At 40.0% G+C, this 23,722-nt stretch overlaps 1 protein-coding gene across 20 annotated transcripts in view; it reads right to left on the minus strand.

The window, feature by feature from the left end:
• Brp (ELKS/RAB6-interacting/CAST family member bruchpilot) overlaps positions 1 to 23,722 on the minus strand; it is a 251,684-nt gene that overhangs the window by 96,089 nt on the left and 131,873 nt on the right. For 8 of the 20 annotated variants that reach the window (XR_013009213.1, XM_076426881.1, XM_076426895.1 and 5 more), the window contains exon 5: positions 8,214 to 8,402. The exons of the other annotated variants lie outside the window; for them this stretch is intronic. Coding sequence is in view for 7 of the 8 variants with exons in the window: in XM_076426881.1 (XP_076282996.1) it covers positions 8,214 to 8,402 (189 nt within the window). In the remaining variant the exon portion in view is untranslated. The remainder of the gene's footprint in view (positions 1 to 8,213; positions 8,403 to 23,722) is intronic. 20 annotated transcript variants of the gene reach the window in all.

Here is a 23,722-nt window from a genome sequence, read left to right on the forward strand (position 1 = left end):
GGAAGCAATGAAGAACGATGGCTCCAATAATTTTAAGCCCACGCATACAGTGAAAGCAAATTTTCACAAGCGATCCTACCTTCAAGTTTAAAATGCAGTAACGAATTTGTTTAAAAATCCAGAAACTATCTGAACACTCAAAATAAAAATTAGGAGTAATATTTTTAATTGTAATCTAGTTTTTTGATAATAAATGTTGCGTTCTATATTTATTTTCTTTTGCTACTCTTATTATGGGACAAATTAAATTTATCAACAGCTACTGTATTATTATGGGACAGAGGGAGTATAATATTTCCATCGAAATAGTAAGGGACTTTCGTAAAGGTTGGGCCAACGTTTTAGTTGGGACAGTGCTTTTTCCACGTTAATGCACTGGAAACACCTGTCATGGTTCTCAACTTTTTTTCTGTTTAGGAACAGACTTTTCATTAGTATTAGGATTAACAAGTCGTGTAGTTCAGTGTAGCTGTGCCACGCAAAGGCTAAAAATATTTCCTAAAAAGTTTTATCGTGTTTCTTTCTTATTGATTCGTTTGCAACTGAGAATTTTTCAACCTCCCACCCCCCCCCCTGATTGCTTAAATATATCTAATTCCTTGAAAATTTAACCTTCGCAAGGTAACGTGGGGTCTCAGAGACCCCAGCTTCAGATTTTTTAAAAGAATTTTTATGTGAATAAAATTAAATCTGTTTGTTTACTTTTTATCCTGTGTTATTCTTTATCTCAAATTTATTATTGGGTATGGGAATAAGTTTCCGCCCTTTTTTGTTGAAAAGAAGCCTATAAACAATTCCCATAGCGTGAAAACGTTTTCCAACAGTAGAACGATCGACGTTTAATTCAATTGACAGTTCTGCAAGTGTTTGACGTGGATTTCCATCAAGTAATGCTGGCAAATCTGTATCTTCGAATTTTTTGGCACACCATCGCAATCTTTGTCCCTTACGTCGAAATCTTGTATTTGATGGAGCATCGTCCCCGTAAATATATAATAAATATAATATAGTAAATATATAACACACCTTTCTTTAAAACAAAATAATGCAACATGACTTCTCTCAAATGCTGCTTACTTGCAACAAAAGTCGACATTTTTCACGCGAAAAATTGACTGCTTTTCACGCTCGAAACAATTGCCACTAAGTGCGTTTCGAAGCTTACAATTAGACATAGACGTTTCAAAAACATGTACTACGTTCTATCAAATACGCGATCGGTACTTAAGTACAACGACATCTGTCAAATGGCGGAAACTTATTCCCATACCCAATAAAAATGAGACTATTTATGAATTTCATTTGTCGGGGTCTAGGAGACCCCACTTTACTATTTATGTGTTATTACTAATAACTAATACTCTAGTACTACGAATTGTCGTTTTCATGATGAAAACGTGGGCATTATTTGGCGAAAAAAATATTTGAAATACTATTTAATATTTTCGATTTTATTTTGCTTAAAGAAAATAGTATTTCATTTGAACCATCTGGACCTCGAAATAAAATATTTCTATTTGAACAATATGAACCTCGAAATAAAATACTTCCATTTGAACAATCTGAACCTCAAAATAAAATATTTCTATTTTAACAATTTCATCCACAAAATAAAATATTTCTATTTTAATCATCTGAAACACAAAATAGAATATTTTATTTTTTGCGTCCTTATACCTAATACTTTTAGAAATCGCATTACTTATTTAATATTTCTTATTTTAGCAATAATTTAAAGAAGAAATGGTACTTAATATAAGAACCTATATCATTTGCCACATTTTCGTTTTATTTTTTGTTTGACTGCTGCTATTCGCATGCAACAAGGTGCAGCGTTCCAAATTGGAATCTGTTAGGGTGCTCTTTCAAGGACACAGTATCAGTCCAGCAAAGCTAAAAAGTCTCTCAACTGGGGCAGAGGATGAAATAGCTGTGTTGTATTTTCAAAATAATGTTTTCATGTATTTGTACTTTGCAATACTTTCAATTCGTGTATCACTCTATCGCTCAAATATTGAAATAATTTTGATTCTGCAATGTCTGTATGATTGATATCATTTGTTTCTTTTTCCATAAAGGAAAAAAAGTCATCTACTTCTTTGTTTTGTGAAAGTAATTGAGGTCGTGACTCTGAATCTGGATTTGCTATCTGTTTCAAAGCATTTAATACGGTTTCTTTGATAAAAGTACGTTTTTCTTCATTTAAGTCTTTCGGAATCCATCGTAATTTCCATTTTGGATGGCTAACGGTAGCAATTATATAGTCGCTTGCGTGTTCAGAAAAATCGAATAAATCACGAAATCGAGATTTTAAACTCGATAGTAAATGAAGTTTCAAACGTTCGCAATATCTATTGAATGCGAACCATTATTTTGAGCAATAATATTTAAAATTGAAATTGAAAATAAAGACAAAGTCCAAACATTTTCAATATTCTTAAAATCAAATACTATTTTTCAATACTATTTTCAAAAATTACTGCATCGAACAAAATATTTTATTTTCAAAAATTACTGTATCAAACAAAATATTTTATTTTCAAAAATTACTGCATAAAACAAAATATTTTATTTTTAAAGTTGTACAGATACTGTAAAATAAATGGGATTATAGACTGTTTACTATTTAAAATACTATTTTCCCCAGATCTGTTTTCATCTGCTTTTCGTCTACTTCAGAAGATATAGATTTTTGTATTGTCTGTATGAAGGGACAGGCCAAAGAAGTTGAGTCGCTCGAATTTCATCGAATGCAACACCTGCAAGAGACATGCAAACATTGTGAAAGTGAATCATACGATTAAGTCGGTTATTATTGAGTGAACAATGGTTTTTTGTGTCAAATAAACATTGAATATAAGGCGTTTCACTTTTCAGAGCTTTTGGGATGTCCAACGTATACGGCAAATTTATTTTGTCGAAAACATTGTCTTCAGAAAACTGGCTATAACTTTTTATCCGTTAACGCTATCATTATACTTTCTGTACCGAAAATGTAGCTGGTAACTATACCATTCTAACGGTGTAAATTTTTTTGCATGGTTCTCATCCTATGAAATTTTATAGCTAAAACAACGTCTCCCAACCTTTACGAAAGTCCCTTACAGATATTTTCAGTCTTTCAGAAAAATACTTTATAAAATGATATTACGGATGCCTGGATTAACTCTAAAGTGACATTGTTGTTGCCATTAGAAATAGAACTAGCTCAAGAATAAAACTGACATAATTGCCCTTTAGCGGTTCAATTAGGAGTTAGAAATATGACGTTTCTCTAGCACGTAGAGGTTCATTAAAGGCATCGATCACTGTTCAAACTTCAAAATCGTTATTTCTCGAGTTGCGTCACTATTCTTGCCGGAGTGTGGTATCTAGAGTTGCACACATCGCGGAGGATTACCTTACCGAAGTGGGAAACTCTGACTTCCATAGTCTAATTATCGCGTTGCACCAGACGGAGAGTCTGGTCGGTCGGATGAAAGTTTAAAAAGTGGTTTCTGGAAAGAGAACGAGTTTTCGCGCGTGCAGTGGACCATCAGGTGAAACGAAATTCTCGGTGATCCTTTGCCGGGACAGTTTCGAGGAAGCGTAAGTGGCACCGGCAGCGTCCCGGTTGACGAAAGAAAAGCGACGTTCCGCCGAGCTTCCTTCCTCCTTCGACACATCCATCCGGTCGAAAAACTTTCTCGCTCCTCCGAATGACCAGGTGCTGTATCCCGAGGGCATTCTCATCGCGTTGTCGTCGGCGACGAGCGACGAAATCGTACGATCTGTGATTCGCGTCTCTCGCGTGGCCGTTTCCGGTGGTCACAGGAGCATCACCGATCACCGATGACATCCACGATCTCTCTCTCTCGCTCTCTCTCTCTCACTCTCTCTCCCTCTCTCTCTCTCTACCTCTGTGTTTTCCCCCGTTAGGCCTGAGAAAAGCTGTTGACAATCTCTGTCGATCTCGCGGACGCGACGCCACGATCGCAAGGTCACTCTCAAAAAGCGAGCGAACGGGTTCTGATTATCTATTCGCCGGGTCTGAATTTTGCCTGAGCCATTTGCGTTCTTGTTGATTGGAATTTTGTCTCTCGGATACATACGATCGCTCTCGACGCTGTTCCCGGCCGCGTCTCTCCACGGCAGAACGATCCTCTTGCGGACGCCGGGCGCCGCCGCAGTTCTTTCGCCCACCGCGACGTACGGCCGACATCGTTGTCCATATTTCTGCGCGCGGCGTTTCGATGACGCGTTTTTCTCGCCTCCGTTCAGCTTTTTTGTTTCCCATATACATATATGCGTATGTATATATATATATATATCTCTCACACACACTCTCTCTCATTTTCCTTCTCTCTCTCTCTCTCTCTCTCTCTCTCTCTCTCTTTCTCTCACTCTCTCTCTCTTTCTCTCTGTGTGTATCGAGATCTATCTATCTACCTCCGATTGTGCGCCGATCGTCGGGTGCAAAATCCCGCGAGATCGGTTCGCGGATATTGAACGCGGCAGCCAAATAAAGAGTGTTCCCGATGTCCGGACCAGCGGACACGCAAACTCGGATCGAAACGCGGCCACGTCTTATGGACAAGATGAACAGACGCGAGCAATGCGTATCCACGACTTGTCGCGAAGGAGATATGTATGCTTTGCGCGGCTTTGTGCAGAATGAGGCGATGATGCATCCATCCGTCGCTCGTACGATGATCTCTCCGCGCGATCATCGTCGTGGTCGAACGGAGAGAGTCGCGACAGCCTAGCCGTGACACACGTGCAAAAAAGTGAGGGTCTGATGGGGGGGGGGCGTGGGAGGTACAGCAGAACCGAAAACGTCGAGACGTGCTGACATCGACGAGCATTTGCCGTTGAACACGGACAATTCGTGGATACGCATTTCGGCGAACAGTGTATGACTAGATATGTGTACGATGAGTTCTACCAGTGATCGCAAACCGACGGATATATCTACATCTCGAGACTCGAAAGACGCATTCTCAATTTGTCAGCTTGATCTTCTGAGCGGCGCGGCGCGTTTCACGGTGAACCGCTGTGACGATGTCTCTAGTACAGGCCGGAAGTTGGCAACACTGTCTCAGTCTGATTTCAAGTGATTTGAAAAGAGTGTGCTCACGTTCGGGGTCTTTCTTTTCTGCCACCACTTTTGTCAGCATAGGCCAGTGTTTGCCTAAGTGTGGTACGCGTACCCCTGGGGGTACAGGAAGAGGGGTACGCACTGATTCTAGTGCAGCAATCCTGGTGCAGCTGGAGTCTATTGTTGTGTACAAAGGATGTGCACGCCTGTTACTTAATACCAATTGTTCTTAACGGGGGATACTCAGTGTTACGACAGTTATAGAAGGGTACACTAGGGTGGACCTTATTTTTTGACCAAAGAATTTTTTCCCGCACACCCCCCAGAATTGTGACAACTTTTGAGAAAATGATCTGGAAGAAATTTGGGGCCGATTGGATCATGGGAAACCGGCGCGCAACGAATTTGAACTACAACTTTTGTTTGAAGAGTTTTTTCATATGTATGATACATAACTGACAGAGATATTAAGGGGTGTTATTTGCATTATTCCGAAGCATACATCATATGCATAGTTATTTTCATAGCTACATGCTGCCGAATAATGCAAATTACGCTACGTAAACGAAAAAATAGGATTTTTGAAGCAGGTAGCGTTCTAGATTGATCTTTTATCTAGCGTTTTTGACTAGTGAAAAACCTCGTGTTTGTATTAACGAGAAATGAGAAGGCGAATCAAGCACCCTTGCAATCCTGGAAGTCTGCCTACTCCCTTAAATAAAATCATTAATACGCTAGTAATAACTTCTTTTTCCGATATTAGAACTGTTTTTCTTTTGTAGATTGGAGCGTATTAATGAATTTATATATATATATATATATATATATATATATATATATATATATAGGGAGTAGAGAGACTTCCAGGATTGCAAAGTGCTAAATTCGCCTTCTCATTTCTCGATAATACAAACACTAGTCAAAAACGCTAGATGAAAGATCGATCTAGGGCGCTATCTGCCTCCAAAAATCCTATTTTTCGTTTACGAGGCGTAATTTTCATTATTCAGCAGCATATAGCTATGAAAATAGCTACATACATGCGCAGTTGTATGCTTCAGAATAATGCAAATTACGCCCCTTAATATCTCAGTCATGTATATATGAAAAAACTCTTCAAACACAAGTTGTAGTATATATAAGGAGGTGAATATAGCATCAGAGAAAAAAAATTTTTTCAAGGTCGTTGTTTCAAGTTTTCAATGTCACGCGCGGATGTTTTTTCTATTAACAACTGATTATGCTATACATGGATTGGAACGAGCATGGAACAAAACCTATAAAAATATATAGCATGTTAAAAGTGGGTATAGGTTCTGTTCCATGCTAAACCTGAGTATGCTCTGTACATATTGACAAAAGTGGTGGCAGAAAAGACCCCGGGTGTGAGCATTCTCATTTCCTCTCTGATTTGAAGTCGTTTGCGTTATAATGCGGCCGTATCTACATATATGCTACTGCGCCTGTGCAGTAGCTTGATTGGATCAGCTGATCGGATTGATGTTCTGTCTGTATGAGCTGTTGTCACATCCTCAGACCGTATACATATACTTATAGACCCAGCATAGGTACAGAACAGTGGTCGGCAAACTGCGGCTCTTTGGCTACTTGAGTGCATCACTTCCACGAATGACGTGTTTAAAATCAATTTATTTTATTTGAATTTAATATAGTATTTTAACCCTCGGACAACGGACGATTTTTATAGCTATACATATAATTGGCAATTCTTAGGACCGTTCACAGCTCTAATTAATAATTTTTAAACATTTACTTTTGATGATACCTCGTGTAAACACATTAGTCTTTCCGATATTCTCACTGAAACAGCTATTCAGTTAGAATTGAGTACTTAAATGACAATTTGGATGTTCTCGGTCAAAAATGACTCCGCCACAGCATACGGAGGGTTAATACAATTTTCAATCAGTCAGTGTATCATATCTAAATACAAATAAAGAGCAATTTCTACTCTATTTTTATCAATAAATAAGATTTTTATAAAGTATGATATCTAGTTTTATTCAGGGTACCTAGTTTTAACCTACTTTTAGAAACGGTTCTTGTAAAGAAATTGACTCTCGAAAGAAATCTAAATCGTTGTACTGTTGATATTTGGTTCTTCTGGCTAATCAGTTTGCCGACCACTGGTATATGATATGCATAGGACGAAGTGTTCAAAGATAGCAGAGTATCTGTTGAAGAAAACTAGGTTGTCCTACAAATCTCCTAAGCATCTCCAACTGAAAAAAGTTATGTACTAATGGGCTCCTCGAAACCAAACAACTTTCCTTTGAAAAACATTTCTTCTTATCTCAAAAAAACTAGAAGTTGGCTTGTCTTAGGTAACTCACATTGTATAGTATATGTATACATACGACTAGTCTGCAGACGTTTATGCATTTCCCAATTTTTCTAGACAAATTTTAAGAAAGTGGAATGGAATAAAGTGTTATTTTTAATGGGAACAGCCTTTGCAGATCCGAAACAAATAAAAATTGTACAAAATTCTATCGAGTTTTCTATTCTAGCCTTTTTTGAACATTTTCATGAGCCATAGATGCATAAAGATCCGCAGTCTACATATGACATATTAACCCTTTGCGCTCGGAGTTATTTTCATTGTAGAAGGAAATTTTTCTTCTGACCTAGAATATTTCCATTTTATAGGATTTTTGTTACTCTATGCGTATGAAACTGATCTGATTTACACGTATAATACTTGAAATATTTAGTAACTTATTAAGTACAAATTTGATAATATACAAAATAGTTTAAATAATGGTATAACAATTTTTAGTTGCGCCTCAGAGTCGTCGCTCGAGTGCAAAGGGTTAATATTTAAGACTCTTTCCCGCCAATATCACTGCTCAACTACCTTCTCCTGATAATATAAATACGTTACTGTTCTGCCTGTACTAGAGGCGGTCGTGACGATGCATAACGGTTCGGTAAACGAGCAGCCAATGTTTCACGAGGATGCAAACCCGGTAGCAAACGAGACAAATCGCTGCGAACGATTTTCGCAACGGGACGCGACGCGAGGCAACGTGATTCACGGCTTGCGACCACTGCTCGTCGGTCAAACAAACACAAGAAGTATATATAAACGGTAGAGGATAAGACAGTAGATTACGCGAGGAGAGCGACGTCGTATTATCGCATGTCGCACCAGGTCGGTGCCAAACAGTCGCAAAGTCCTCCCTTGGGCCTGGGATCGGCTCGGCTTGACGCGACTTGACGACTTTCGGACCGTCCCGCTGCTCGTGCATCGATTACGACGATTGGCCATGATAGCGGTAAGTCGTGATGGGCAAGAACGTGTCTGAGACGTACAAGAACGAGAAGAGAGAGTATATATAATATAACTGGCCGGTGATAAACATTCAAGGTGTGTCACAGCCGAGATCATGATCAAAATCAACAGAAAACAAGTTAATATGTGAGAAGATGTGTTACAGATCGAACAGAATGGTGCATTTCATAGATATGTATATATATATATATAGAGGGTATAATAGAGAGACAGCTAGTGTACGTATTTACGTGTGTGACGTAAAGAGGACAAACACATTCTGTAAACATGTGGAAATATACATATTTAAGAGTAATCACTCATTCGTGTGTATTGGACGTGTACGCCGGCCGAGTTCATCATTACTCAAACGTAGCACGTGTATCGTTCCATTGGCAAAATTATACAGGTGGGCGTGTATTTACCCGAGCCTCGGGTCGGGTCGGGACCTGATAACACTGTCCACTTGCGCTAGTGTTGTATAAAGCTCGAGTCTTCGAAGCTTCAGAGCTCAGTCTTAAAGACTAAGTTTCTATAGAAGAAGATTTAGAAGAAGTCTTTAAGACTGAGCTCTGGAGCTTCGAAGACTCGAGCTTTATACAACACTAACTTGCGCTGATTCCGAATCTGTGCTTACTTGTTCTCCTAGACGCACAGTTTTTGAGAAATTTGAGTTTGAAAAAATGACATATTTTTCAACTTTGAACAAATATTGTGATTCACAACAAAAGATTCCTTAGACTTTCCCGAATACAGCGATATCCAATATTCATACATTATGATTATTTAAACATGTTTAAACGATCATTAAAGACAGAGAGACACCACTTTTGCACCAATTTTTCAGCAGACATAGTCCAGCAGAAAATCGAACTATAGTACGCGATAGAGCAGACTTTTACCTTGAGAAACCACTCTTTTAAGTTTGGAACGTCGACGTTTTTACCGAATCAGAAAGCAGAATATTTTCGCCCGACGTGAGCTGCCGCCAGTGGCGCTCACCGCTAGAATAGGCGATCCACGGGATACGGCGCGGCGAACGCCCGTTGTAGTGGTGAGCGCCACTGGCGGCAGCTCATCTCGGGCGAAAAAATACCCGACCAGACCCAGACCCTTATCCTTGCTGAATCGAAACAGTCTCACTTCGAAAAATTTCAGATATTTGCGATGAAGTAACAAAATGTTTCCAATGGTACGAGGGGTTTGATAATGTAACATTTCCGTAATTTACTAATGACAGGTTATGTACGAATAAATCGAGAACCGTACGCAAAAATACATACGACGAGTTCCCACGGATATATGGAGATTGATAAAATCTGTTATTAAAATGATAGCAATAACAACTTCGGTGAACTGCAACAAACTGTTATCGGCTGTATAATAAATTTCACGATTCTGCGGTTCTGATTCGTACACGTTTTCAGATAACAAGGGCGTCGTATTTCATTATAAATTTCAATTGTAAAGCGAATCAACGTCTGTGATTCGTGAGGTTGTTTCAAGTAATTTTTTCCTTTATGTAAATAATCTCCGAGGCTTCTTTAATGAGCTATTAATGAAAAACGCGACCATCGCCGAGCGCGGCGTTGGTATTGGCCGAGCCGTGCTCCGTCCGCAGAAGCCGCGCTCTGATTGGTCCGCGTTTTTCGTTAATTACTCTTCAACGAAAGCTCGGAGAACATTTTCGCAACGGAAAAGGTTCCTCCAAATAACCTGAGGAATCGGTCCGTTCAAGGAACTGCAACATGTTTGGGACAATATACACTTTTTACGTATAATTTTTGTATTTAAACTCCGCTGGTGAATAATTAATAAACGCAAACACCGTTGTCTTCAGATTAAGATACATACTCGACTACCTCGGCCAGCGTGCACGGGAAGTGAAAAATGAAATTGCACATCACAGAAAATGATCGTATGAAAATGCTTCTCCTACGGGACGAATCAAAAGTCTCGCACGGCCCGATGCAGACCTCTGTCCTTCTGGGGGACACGTTGCATCGCTCTGCAGTCAATATTCGAAGGTCGTTACAGTTCTAAATGCATGAAAGATATCTCGACGGTCGTTTCTCTTCGAAACCTGTGCAGACTGCTCGTCGAAATCTCGATGGTTTCGAGGTATGGGCGTGGACCTCGATTCAGAAGAAATTTCAGTGGATTCCGCGCACGATTCGATGCAAGATGCATCGCGGTGCAGCGACGTCGCGACGCAGACGCGCGTGTCCCGTTGCATATTTTCCTGCGTCCCTGATGCGACGATCGATCGGAGCCGAACACGTTCCCCGAGTTATAATATTAATTTCTCTTGATTCTTCTCCCTCTGGTTCAGTAAATACAGCCACGCGCCAGAAGATTTAATTAAAATGATTTTCCATCGAGCACTTGGCTCGGAAATAACCGGTTCCGCTGTTATGCCACAATTCCGCGAATTCCAATTTCGAACTTTCGGAAAAAGGAACAGAATTATTTTGCTACGGTGGATCCCGGGGCCGATACACCGCCTCGGATCGTTTCGCGTGCAAGATCTCTATCGACGCGGAATCGATAAGGGACGGTCTGCGAGGCAGGAAAATATACGCGAGAAATCGAGACTGGGGACCGGGTTAGGCGTGACTTTTGACTCGATTTCCGGGATCGTGTGGCATACATACCGTGGCATTCCCGAAGACACGATCTCCAGCAGGTGTATACACACAATGTATATACGCGCATGTAATATTTCTATGTACCTATACGTCGTTCTCTATCGAAGTTGCGACATGTTCGCTGAATATTATAAATTTCGCGCAAAAGGACTCGTGGGGCTCGTCGATTCTACTATGGCGTTCGCTTCCCTTACCCCGAGCCAATTTCGAAATGCAAGTATTCCTTTGAATATAGGATTCGTGGAACTTCTCTGGCGTATTGTGGTGGCAATTTTTGTCAGTGGACCGTTCAATTCGATGCGACGCGACGCACGCAACGGGGTGCAAAAACTTTCGGCCACGGATTCAGTTTAGATTTCGAACGGTGGCAGATCTTCCGTTATTTTATGTATACCGACAAATGTTATTTTTGTGAATTGTAGGTACAGACATTTTTATATGAAATGATTGGTGTTTGGAAAATAACTTGCGGTACGTTTTCTGGCGTATACCTCGGTAACATTTATGGTTGGCATTTTGTTGGGTCCCGGTTGCAATTTTTATGCAGGTGGGCCAATGAAGGGCGAACGTCACTATAATACGAACATATTATTCTGATCTTCTTTTATATGGTTATTTTTACGTAGTGTTCCTGGTTTCTCAACGTTTCTCATTTCTCGAGAAAGGAGAAATAAGACTATATTTCTCGAGAATTCTCTAGAATTTGTAATAAAATAAAAAAATATTGGAAAACTTATGATATTTGGAATATCGTTGATAATATTTATCGAAAGCGCAGAAAACATGAACTCAATGTTTATTCCTGTCCAATATGTACATTAGGATGGACCTAACAAGGGAACATATTCAGATGAGAAAATCCGATTTTGATGAAACTTATGTGAGCTATAGTTCTTCGAAAAATATTTGACCGCAGAAATTTGCAGGCGAATTGGCTATTAGAAGTAGTTACCCTTACTCCGCCGCAGTAATTAGCACCACGTCACCTTCTTTAGCTACTGATAAAACAATAAACGACATATAACCCATTGGTATTGTTTAAAATACTATACACGTTTATACTAAATGCTTATATTTCGATAAAACAAGCCAGAATTCCTCCACACGCCAGGTGCAAGACTATCTTCCATTATGCATACTTATTTGCTAAATGGCAAAAAAAGGAAACTCCTGAAACATGTAACCCCTATTTTGGAACAAAGATCACACACCCGAGTTTACATTAAAATGAACTGACAATAAATAAGAGGAACTGAAAAAAAATATGAAATTTTTAATATATTGTTTAAACAAAAAACTTTTGTTAAAATTTTCTTGCACGACTACATTTCCCATTGAAAAACACACAATTTAAAAAAACATTCAAATTTTTTTCGACCTCTGGTTTCCGAGATATCTCAAAAAATATGGTTTTGACCTCTAACTTTGAGGGCTGTTTTCACCCCTTCAAAGTGGATGGTTGCCGATAAAAAAAAACACGTGTCAAATATGTTTCGAAGAACTATAGCTCACATAAGTTTCATCAAAATTTGATTTTCTCATCTGAATATGTTCCCTTGTAAGCTACACTTGGAGAAAAATTTGTATCGAGAGATACACAATGCACGCAACTGTCCAGTATTGTTCCTTTAGGTGAGAAAAAAAAATTGTGCAAAGTTTAAGATCGATCGGATAAAAAGATGACGTGGCCCACTTAAATTGAAAATTTTGAAAATTGTGAAATTCACCTCAACTATGGAACATGGCACATCGTTGGATCTGTATTTTTTTCTTAATAGGAATATAGAATAATTATATGACCTCCTTTAAATAAAAATACCGATGACCTTGAAATTTCGACATATGATTTCCAAAAAATTTTTTTATTTTGCTATTATATTCACCTTATTGAACAGTGCAAATTTCTCCTCTGACATTTTTTCGTATAATCACAAGTAACAGAGATACTTAAATACCTACATTAGAATGTAGCATATTTTGACTGATGGTAGGACATACGTATTTGTTCATTTCCGAAAATATGTTATAAAATAAATGAGATTCATAAGAATTTTCCTAGATTTAAATTTCTCGAGAAATACTGTAATTTCTCGAGAAATGAGAAATAACCAATTATAAAATTTCTCGAGAAGGAACACTAGTCATTGTCTTCGCTGAATTTTCAAACTCGATTTACTCGAAAACGGAACGTCAAAGGAAAAAATTATATTCTTCAGTTTTGTCTCACTTTTGCGTGTAGAATTATTTCCTAACGGGTTGACCATGAGTCGCTGGATACCTTGTATATCCATAAATAAGAAAACCAAAAAATCAATTTGGAATATATTAATTAACACGCTTTTAGTTACAGCAACGTTTCTAACGTCTGTAAGACGTGCAATATTTAAATGTTGGCAAACATTCGTTGGGCCAATGTAGTATTGTCATACGTAAATTTCTTGTTAATGAACCAACTACAATAATTGTAGGTCCAATGTTGGATACTCGTTGGCAAATTGTAATAAATTTTCGTCGTAGGCACTGCATGAGCATGTTGGGGATTTGTAGACAAAACTACCAACTATATCCCAACCGACTCCCAACCTTTAGCCACCGTTGGTCAACCATAAATGCTACGAGGGCAACCTACTTGTTATCTACAAACGTATGAAAAAAGTTCTGTGTTTTTAACAATTTTATTCGTCTTCTAATTAGGCAGCGTATCTTTATGCAAATAAAAATTGTTTGCCTGAATTGCGTCTCTCTTAATATCTTCAGTAAATTAACAGTAATGTAACAGTATTTTGAAAATCTTCTAATGTTTTTATTACTGTTTTAAATTACACCTACTCGTTGTTATTATAAATGCATAAAATCCGCTGTCTAATCATTATTAGAGTAGAGACATACTGAAGGTTCATTCTCTTTTTAATGATCTTAAGGGGCTAGGATACCTTCAGATTGTAGCTAGCAAATAACTAGAATCTTACTAGATTTTGGGTCGAAAAAATGGATTTGCGATTTTTCGCTTAATGTCCTTATACGAGCAAATTTTGGGCTGGGTGATATCTCATTCGAAAGAGGAAGGTTCACCGCAGGGGGCTCTGGTCATCTCATCAATCAAAAAAGGCTTTTAGAGACAGAAAAATACATTGAAATCTGCGGGATTTTTTCTCGATTTTTTCCCTACTTTGGACGCTCATATTATTAGATATAAACATAATCTCGTTAACCTCATGACCAGAACACCCTGCGGTGAGCCTTCCTCTGTCGAATGAGCCCCTCACCCAGCCCAAAATTTGCTCGTATAAGAACATTAAGCGAAAATTCGCAAACCCATTTTTTCGACCCAAAATCTAGTAAGATTCTAGTTATTTGCTAGCTACAATCTGAAGGTATCCTACCCCCTCAATAGGTTTGATATAACATATTGACATTATCAAATGCTTTCGTACCAACTCGTTTCTATCACGAATTCTAAAGAATCCGCAATCTACCGATATCATATAAAAACGTCGCTAACCATTTACTTGAGAACGATTTGAATTTCGATCACAGGGTACATAGAGTGAAGGGCAAAGAGGCTAACAAGGTCTATCTCTGTTCGAAGTCTCAACGAAATCGATGACCGTAAAGGTCTCTTGCCCTCTTTTGCGGGGTTGGAATTCCTCTCGCGTCGTCTCCTATTCTTCCGGGTCCGATTGCGCGAAATTCCTCCGACGGCTGACGCAGAAGATGGCAGGAGTAAGTTAGTAGAGAACAACATTGACGGTTATACTTCATACAGACGTGTCGATCAGCTTACGCGGTATTTAAAATGGTGGAGTGCGGGGATTGATGATGATGATGATGACGATGAAGATGATGAAGATGATGAAGGGAGTCAGGGGTATAGTGTGTAGCTGTTTCCTCTCAGTTCGATCGGTTCAATCGAGACTTAACGTGTGAGATCAGTGTACCTTTTGGGTCCTCCCTTGTGAGGGCCTGGATCAGGGAAGAGGTCACGTGCATAGTCTTCCGCCACTAATTGTCGGAGTATGTCGAGGAGAATTAAACCATGGTGATGGTGATGGTCGTGTTGATGTTTTTGATGATCATGATGGTTGGTTTTCATGGCGTTGGTGGTCGTGATGATGATGGCTGATCATGTGGTGGTTGTAGTAGTAGTAGTAGTTAGTATTAGTTAGTAGTAGTAGTTAGTATTAGTAGCAGTAGTAGTTGTTGTAGTTAGAACTGGGGTGAGTGACGATAGGGGTGGATGCGGGCGTGATTATTTCTTCCCGTAACGGGGGTTGCTAAATGTCTTACCACCTACACATCCAAAGCAGCTCATTCCACGCATTCCAATCGCAGCGCATATTATTTTTTGTTCTTGTCTTTCGTTCTTTCCGTTTCTGGCCTCGTTCGTTTGCGACACACGTTCTACACTGACATCCTATCGTTAATCGTTACATTCTGCTCTATTTTATCTTTTTTTTCGGCTGTGTACGTTCCCCGATCGGCTGTCTCTTATCCGGATGTCCTCGTCGACGTCTCGTATTGTCGTCGTTCGATCCCACGTGGTGCAAAGAGAAATACAGAAGGAGAGACAAAGGCGGAGACAGAAAGATAGATAGATAGATGTATAGATAGACAGACGGACAGACAGTCAGACAGACAGACAGACAGACAGATAGATAGACAGATAGAAAGTTAAAGAGAGAAACAGAAGGATAGAGAGAACTGTCGTCGGTCACGCAGATAGGTCGCGGCCGGTCGGATGGTCAAGTAGGAGAGAGACTTCGCGCGTTTGCTCTTGCGCGTCCTGTTTTCTAGGAGACCGGTCCCGGTTTTCGCATGCTTCGTTAGGGGATATGCAGACACAGTTTGACATACTTCATTGGCTCCTTGACGCATACGTTCAACCTTGAATAGATCACCGGTCCGTGTTTCCCCGGAGTTTTCGTTTGAACCGCACCACGCCCGGTGTTGCTGTCGCGAAACAGAAGGAACTAACAAGCATGCACCCGTTTCAAAAATAATACATCCATCCCAGCAACTCCGATCTCGTCGGGCAATTGCCGCGGGGTAGCCGGAGAGAAATGTCAACAGTACCCCGGGGCCGAAAGTAAGCTACCCTTTGAACCGGGGTTCCGGGTGCCGCAATTTTAGCCAATTTCGAGAACCGCGGGCGGATCGACGGGAACAGAACAGAACAGCTTTCCAATTAGAATCGAGGAACGCTTGCCATGCGAGTGGGGGGTGGGGGATCGATCGAAAAAAATGCTGCGTAACCAAATCTGGAGACAGTCGTGGACAAACAAAAGTTGTAGAAGTGAGTCTCGTAGAACGAAACAGCTATATCCATCATTCCCGTTTGCGAGGAGCTGGCATTCCCGGTTCGCGGTCGACGATAACGTTAGCCTGGCTATTTCCGGGATCACTGTGGCGCCCGAACGCGGCAAAGGGTCTACGGCAGACGATCCCGTGAACGGAATACCATTATTGCGTCGCGCGCTGAATGCGAACGGGATACAACCACCTCTAGCGGGGATGAAGTATGTCAGTCGTCGATATGGGGGTTCCCGGGGTGCTGGGGGGAGAACAGGATGAACAGAATCGTTGATCAGGGGCTGAACGACCGGGCGGCTACACGGGGGTTCAGAGAGTTCAGGCGTTGCTGCGGGATGGTGCTGCTAAGATTCACGGGCGGAATAGTTTCGGTGACGAGAGACAGGCCTTGGTGCTGGTGCATTGTTCGATCGTTCGTTCGGTGTCTAGCTTCTCGAGCGCCGACACCTCCGGCTCGGCCGATGTGGGAAGTGTGCACGGTGTTTGGCCGGTGCACGCTCCCGGTGCAAGAAAAAAGAGAGAAAGAAAGAATAAGAAAAGTGGTGGTGTGTGACACGATGATTAGAGAACCCCGGTCGGGTGATGTTGATCGCGCGTGCTCTGTCCGGCTCGTAAAACCGAGTGGCCCCGGCCGAGTATAATCATTATTTCTCTGTCCTCATTCGCGCGGCTTCGCCTTCTCGCTAAAAGATCTGTGAATGCCGCTCAAGCCACGTAGACTTCACCTAAATCCTAGATCTAACAGGCACATAACACGAAGATGCAGAGAGTACCGACATGATCGGCCGGATGCGACGTCACCCTGGAGTTTCACTTGGATCTTCTCGTTATATCCTATCATCGAACCTCGTACACACAAACAGGGAATCAGTAGAAATATTTGTCCTCCTGTTGGCTCACTTTGCTGTGGTTAGGTCAGAGAGGAAATGAGAGTGCTCACGCCCGGGGGTTTCGTGTGTCCCCATTTCTTCCTGCATCATCTTTTAGCCTGAAACAGAACCTACGTGATTTTTAACACGAATCGGAATCCGTTTCATTTTTATTTAGCCTGTGGCATGAATCCTGCTTTGGTTGCAGGTAGTTCTGATTCATGTCACAGGCTAAATAAAAATGAAACGGATTATGATTCGTGTTAAAAATCACGTAGGTGCTGTTCCGGGCTAAAAGACGATGCAGGAATAGTGGGGACACCAAAACCCCGGGCGTGAACACTCTCATTTCCTCTCTGGTTAGGTGTAACACTATCGCACAAAAATGTTACCGAAAAACGGATAAAAATTTTCTCAGTTCCGAAAGTCTGTCCACTTCTAAATGCCCGATTGATGGAAATGGAAATACAGTTCTACCTCCGTAAGTTCGCTTTTGCTGTCTTCCCTAGCGTCAGATTTCTGTCTCCGCCATTCCATGGCGCAGTCAGCAGCGAGACCTTCGGAAAAGAGAAAAGACAATCAGAAATGACGAGACAAAATCTAAGAAACAATTATGCCAGCCAATCAGGTTGAAGACGATCTTGCTCTACTGCTTCCCAACAACGTCCGGCTGTGCGTTTCCAGTTGCACGATTTTCCAGAGAGAAACCTGTACGCGGTTACGGAGACCGTTAAAACCACTGTATCATGATCAGGCGAGTCTGACTAGTACAGGCACTTTCTACTGCCTTCCGTTACCTGTCTGATCGGAACTGGATCGCCCTACTACAGTAACTCTACTAGTTTCCAGAGCGAGATGCAGGGTGTCAAACAAATTCGCACAATCTTATAAGTGGCTCAGGTCGTTTGAAGTAACTTTTTCCTCAGCGAAAATTTCTGTCTCGGCTTTGTTATGAAGTCATTAATGACAACTCCGTACGCAAAAGCCTATTGGTCGATTGATCCTTTGATTCATCCAAGTTTTTCATTAAGAGCTCTTTAACGAAGCCTTGGAGAACATTTTGATGAAGGAAAAATTATTTTAAATGACCTCAGAAACCACCCCTCTCAAGGTTCTCCTACATTTTTTGGACACCCTGTATAGTTTTATCTGCCATATTGCAGCAGCCTCCCTTCCCCTTTTTCCCAGCAAATCCTCGTCCCACCTTTGTCTATTGCTAATCTGATAGAATATTCTGAAACTCTAGCCGTTCCATAGATATCGATATCATAGACCACTGGCCCAATAAGCTGGAATATTAAATTCCATTCGACGCGTTGGCGTAAGCACTCGATCATTCTGATTCAACGTGATCAAAATGTATGGCGGTAACGCTTCGTAGTAACGGTACGTTAGAGTTTATTACTTTATCATTATACAGGGGATGTACAGATGCGAACGCGATCCAAGCAATTTGTTTAATGATCAAGAGCCGCTCGGAGCTGCTATGAGCAGAGGATTATCGAACAAACTGGTCGACGGTACCGGAAACACGTCAGGATGCTCTTCCAGGGCGACTTCGCATCCGAGCACAGACTAAACGGGGTTCAGCTACGAACTTGGACGAGTTTCGGGGTCGACTACGTCTGTTCTAACACGAATTACGTGAGTTAGGCGAACAAGGTGGCGGCGGTGCTCGGTGGTGGGACAGTGACAACAGTGACGATATAGATCTGTGCTATGGTGACTGTGGTAGCGGGATAGCGACAGTATAAATGCTACGAGAACAAGCGTTGCTGTGACACCGATCGGAACCGTCCAAAAGGCCGCAGGTTTCTCGCGAAACTGTTCGCGGGCTAAACTTTATCTTCCGTAACCAGAAATTTTTGCCTCTTCCTTATGCAATCCTGTAGATTTTTGCGAGAAAATGCCAAAAATCCAAGTTTCGATCCTAGGAGGTCAGTTATTCAAAAGTTATGAGTGTTTAAAGTTGAGCGACTTTCAGTGTTTTTGACAGGTACAAGCAGACAATGATGTCGATAACGTAGTTTTGCAAGCGTAGCCAGTATGGAGAGTATCTCCATCCCCCCACACGAATCTAACCCTGACTAACCTTCTCACGGCTCATTGCACGATGTCTGAGTAAATGCTGAAAATCGCTGTAGTTTAAACACTCATAACTTTTGAACGACTGGTCTCCCAGGATTAAAATTTGGATTTTTGCCATGTTCTCGCCAAAATCTACAGGATTACATAAGAAAAAGGCAAAAATTTCTGGTTTCGCAGGGTAAAGTGCAGTCGGATCGCGAAGCTGGAAAAGAGGGTAGCTCTCGGGGGCCGAATTAATCGACAGTCGACAATCGAACAATTTTTTCTGCTTCGCCGCGGAAAATGAGAGGAGAGCACCCGTAATTTCTGCTCAAGAAAAGGGAGCAGAGTGCTCGGCGCCGTTAGCGCGGATTCAACCGGGTTGAATGCGACTCGTTTGCTCGCGGCTCGTTTCACGTTTTCGCACGGTGTTCCAGATCCCAACCGGAGGAGAACGGTGGAAACGCCGCGCAAGAAAACGGAGAAACCTCCACCGATATGAATTGTCGCCGGGAAACAACCGACCACGTCTTTTTGTCCCGTCGGAAAAAATCCACCAGATCGTTGAATCATCGCAGTTACCCGTTAACCGGCCTCCCACGGGTTCGGGGATCGGATTCACAATCGGTGAACGGCGCTTTTGGACGTTTCGCGCGACAGAACGGATGAGGAGGTGACGCGATACGTGACTCCGGTGACAAAGGAAAGTACACTTGGCGACGGTGACAATGTACAGGGACAGCTGCTTTCTTCCACCACGAGAGACCCGCCAATTTTCATCCCCTGTCGCAGAAGAGGGCCATACATTCGGGTCGTCGACTTACGGAGCCTTCGGAATCTTTGGAAAATTGGTGCACAGCAGTTACTAACTGTTCGACTCATAAATAGCTACAAATGAAATCGAATAAGAAGATATTCTTTTGTATTTAGACTTTTGTATTTAGACTAAAATCCCTTAATGATTTATTTAGTTTGAGAATAACATTACAATATTCTCAAATTTTTTAAATTTTGTACTGCTTTATATTTCGCCCAACCAATTTCTTCATAACTGCATAAAGATCCGTTGTCTAGTTATATTTCTTAACAACGTAATGACAGTCTTATTATTGGTGGCACACACTTTAAGTCAGAATATCTTTTTTATAAATCCACCAAACTACCTCAGCTTTTCTGCCAGGCTAGACGGATTCGTTTACTAGACGATCTGTAATGAAAATTTTTCAAAAGCTGCGTTTATTCCAAATATGAAACAAATCGTTTGGACTAACGATAATTTAAGAAATGTGATTTGTTGATTGATTTGTTGTTGACTATATAGACGATTAAAAACATTATTATTTTCGCCATTTTCAATTGATTATAACTTGTATACCAATTGACCAATTTCGCTGATACTTTCGACACGAACACAACTTATACGAATCTACAAACCAAGTTTTTTAAAATTTTCGTTACTTAGTTCAAATAAAAAAGTTGTAACAATGAACGTCTACCATCTTGCTTGCAATTCAGATTATACACGATTTTTCCGAAATGTTCGTACTCCATCTAGCTTGCCAGAAAAACTGAAGTCGTTTGGTCCATTTATAAAACAGTTCCACTGATTCGAAGTGTGTGCCATTAATTATGAGACTGACTGTGTGTATCTGCAGCTTTTCATTTGCTGTATGTTTGGAGAAACAAAGATGACCTTCGATTGCCTGAATAGAATATGATTAATCATTTTGATGTATCGTTTAAGGTTATGCCACAAAAAATGATTGAATTTAAATTGATACATACAAAAGGATATGTTGTATTTAATCTATTTAAAAAGTTGAAGGTCTCCACCATTTCTCAAAGATATTGCAGATACAACGCATAAGTACACCGTTATGTTTTTACGTTCTCTACCACAACTGTTTCCCTCTTCCTTTTTTTCATGCAGCGCTGATACCAGACATTCTGGCTAGCGACTTCGTAAATACTCTTTGCAAGCTAATATTCGGTCTGTGGCTGTGTTTTTCTTCTTTGTGTCTAACCAGATAATGCTACGTTGCTTTGCAGCTGTATTGCCGGAGAGCACTTTACCCAGACCGCTTTGTTTTCAATCTACATTACCACAGGCGAAGCGAACGGTAAAGAGAATATTGAATTTATGTATAACGTTCAAGCGCAAACTGTAAACAGAGATCGCGTGCGGTGGTGCACTAACGTTTTGCAGATCTGACGTTATTTAGCGGGAAGTTGCGTGACAAGCGTTCGTATTACAAACCATTGATCATGTAAGACACAAGGAACCTCCCTTCGCGGTTCACTGGCCTAAAGTCACATTCTAAATGGATTTTCAGAAAAATCAAGCTTTCGTTACAATTATTCTGGTTCTCTTTACGAGAACTTTGGACCGAAAGTTCAGACGTTCGACGTTTCTCGAGATATTCATCGGAAGGGGGTGTATGATACTATTTATAAATTATTCTTGCTTACATTTTTTATCTTTATTCGTGGAGTCTCTAGTCTGTTGTTTCTACAATTGGTCGAAGTCACTGCCTTCTTTCTTCTGATTCTGAGAAGAAACTCAGTTAGCCAGCGTTTTAGAAAAAATATTCTGAATTGTTTCGGTCTGCTGCTGTTCGAAAGTCTGTTTTGTTATTACAGGATAATGTACTTAGTAATTAATGTTGTATCAAAAGTGCCCCCAAACCAAATTGAAATTGCAGTACATTCGATAGATTATCCAAAGAAAATACTTTGTGTTCATTTTCAACCACATACGTCGACATGGGGCGTAGTAATGGGGTGACAAAGAAAATCACGTTTTACCATAGTTTCTATTAATCCTCTTCAATTGAAAATTCTGAAAAAAATCATTAGAATGCAGATCTATGAATTTTTTCAGAATTCTTAACTTCGAAACCGAATTTTAAAGAATTAAAGAAGTTTTGAAATGCCGATTTCTTGTAGAAGCTATGAAATACTAATAATAAGTTTATATTTTTACAGATTTAGTTACAAATTTGGTTACGAAGCTACAAATTCTGAAAAAATTCATAGATGTGCATTCTAATAGCTAAAATATGCCTGATTATTTTCAGAATTTTCAATTGAAGAGGATAAGAGAAATTACGGAAAAACCTGATTTTCTTTGTCACCCCATTACTACCCTCCATGGCGACACATGGGTTTAAAGATTGGCACAAAGTATTTTCGTTAGATACGCTATCGAACGATCTATTACAAATTCCATTTCCGTTCTGAACTAATCTACAACCCCTGGCAGAATGTTTCCGATCAGAGGCATTGATACGGATTTTAGAGAAAACATTCACAATTTAGAAGTATAAAATATTACTTTATGGAGTGAAGAATGAAAAACAACAAAATAACATAAGCTTCCATTTATTATAACAAAGAAACGAGAAAATAAACAAAATGTTACACGGAAAAAGTTCCCGATTAATAGAACAGCTGGAAGAAAGTTTTCGAATCGATTTACTTGATTTTGAAAAACAAACATATTTTTCAACTTTAAACAAATATTGTGATGTTATTATAAAAGATATTGGATTGTTCTTTGCAGCAAAAGATTCTGTAGACTTTCTCGAATACAGTGATATATAATATTAATACATTATGAATGTTTAAACGTGTTTAAACAATCGTTAAAGATGGAGAGACACCACTTTTGCACCAATTGTTGAGGATATTTTTCAGTTTATCTTAAAAAACAAGGGTCCGGCGTAAAGTATAACTGTATCACGCGATAGAGCAGACTTTTATCTTGAGAAATCACTCTTTAAAGTTTGCAACGTCGACGTTTTTTCGAACCAAAAAGCAAAATATCTTCGCCCGACATGATTTAGTTCGAAAAACGTCGACATTGCAAACTTTAAAGAGTGATTTCTCAACATAAAAGTCTACTCTATCGCGTGATATACTTCGATCTTACGCTGGACCCTTATTTTTTAAGATAAACTGAAAAATATCTTCAACAATTGGTGCAAAAGTGGTGTCTCTCCATCTTTAACGATTGTTTAAACATGTTTAAACATTCATAATGTATTAATATTGGATAACAATATTTTCTATATCATCACAAAATTTGTTTAAAGTTGAAAAATATGTTTTCTTTTTCAAAATCAAGTTTCTAAAAAACTGTGCGTCTAGGGGAAAATTAAGGGCAGATTCGGAATCTGCGCAAAAAACTCTACAAGAATCATTCAACAGTAATTGTTGAACAAATTTGGTGTTGGACAGTGTAAATCGAATCGGAATCTATTTTCCAACTGTTCTGTTAATCGGGAACATTTTTCCGTGTAAGATTTGGTTTATTTTCTCGTTTCTTTGTTATAATAAATGGAAGCTTATGTTATTTTGTTGTTTTTCATTCTTCAATAAGCCCCTTTTCATCTCCCATGAGTTTTATCTCGATAAAGTAATATTTTATACTTCTAAATTGTGAATGTTTTCTCTA

This window comes from Lasioglossum baleicum, chromosome 7 (genome assembly GCF_051020765.1).
Source record: "Lasioglossum baleicum chromosome 7, iyLasBale1, whole genome shotgun sequence".
NCBI lineage: Eukaryota > Metazoa > Arthropoda > Insecta > Hymenoptera > Halictidae > Lasioglossum > Lasioglossum baleicum.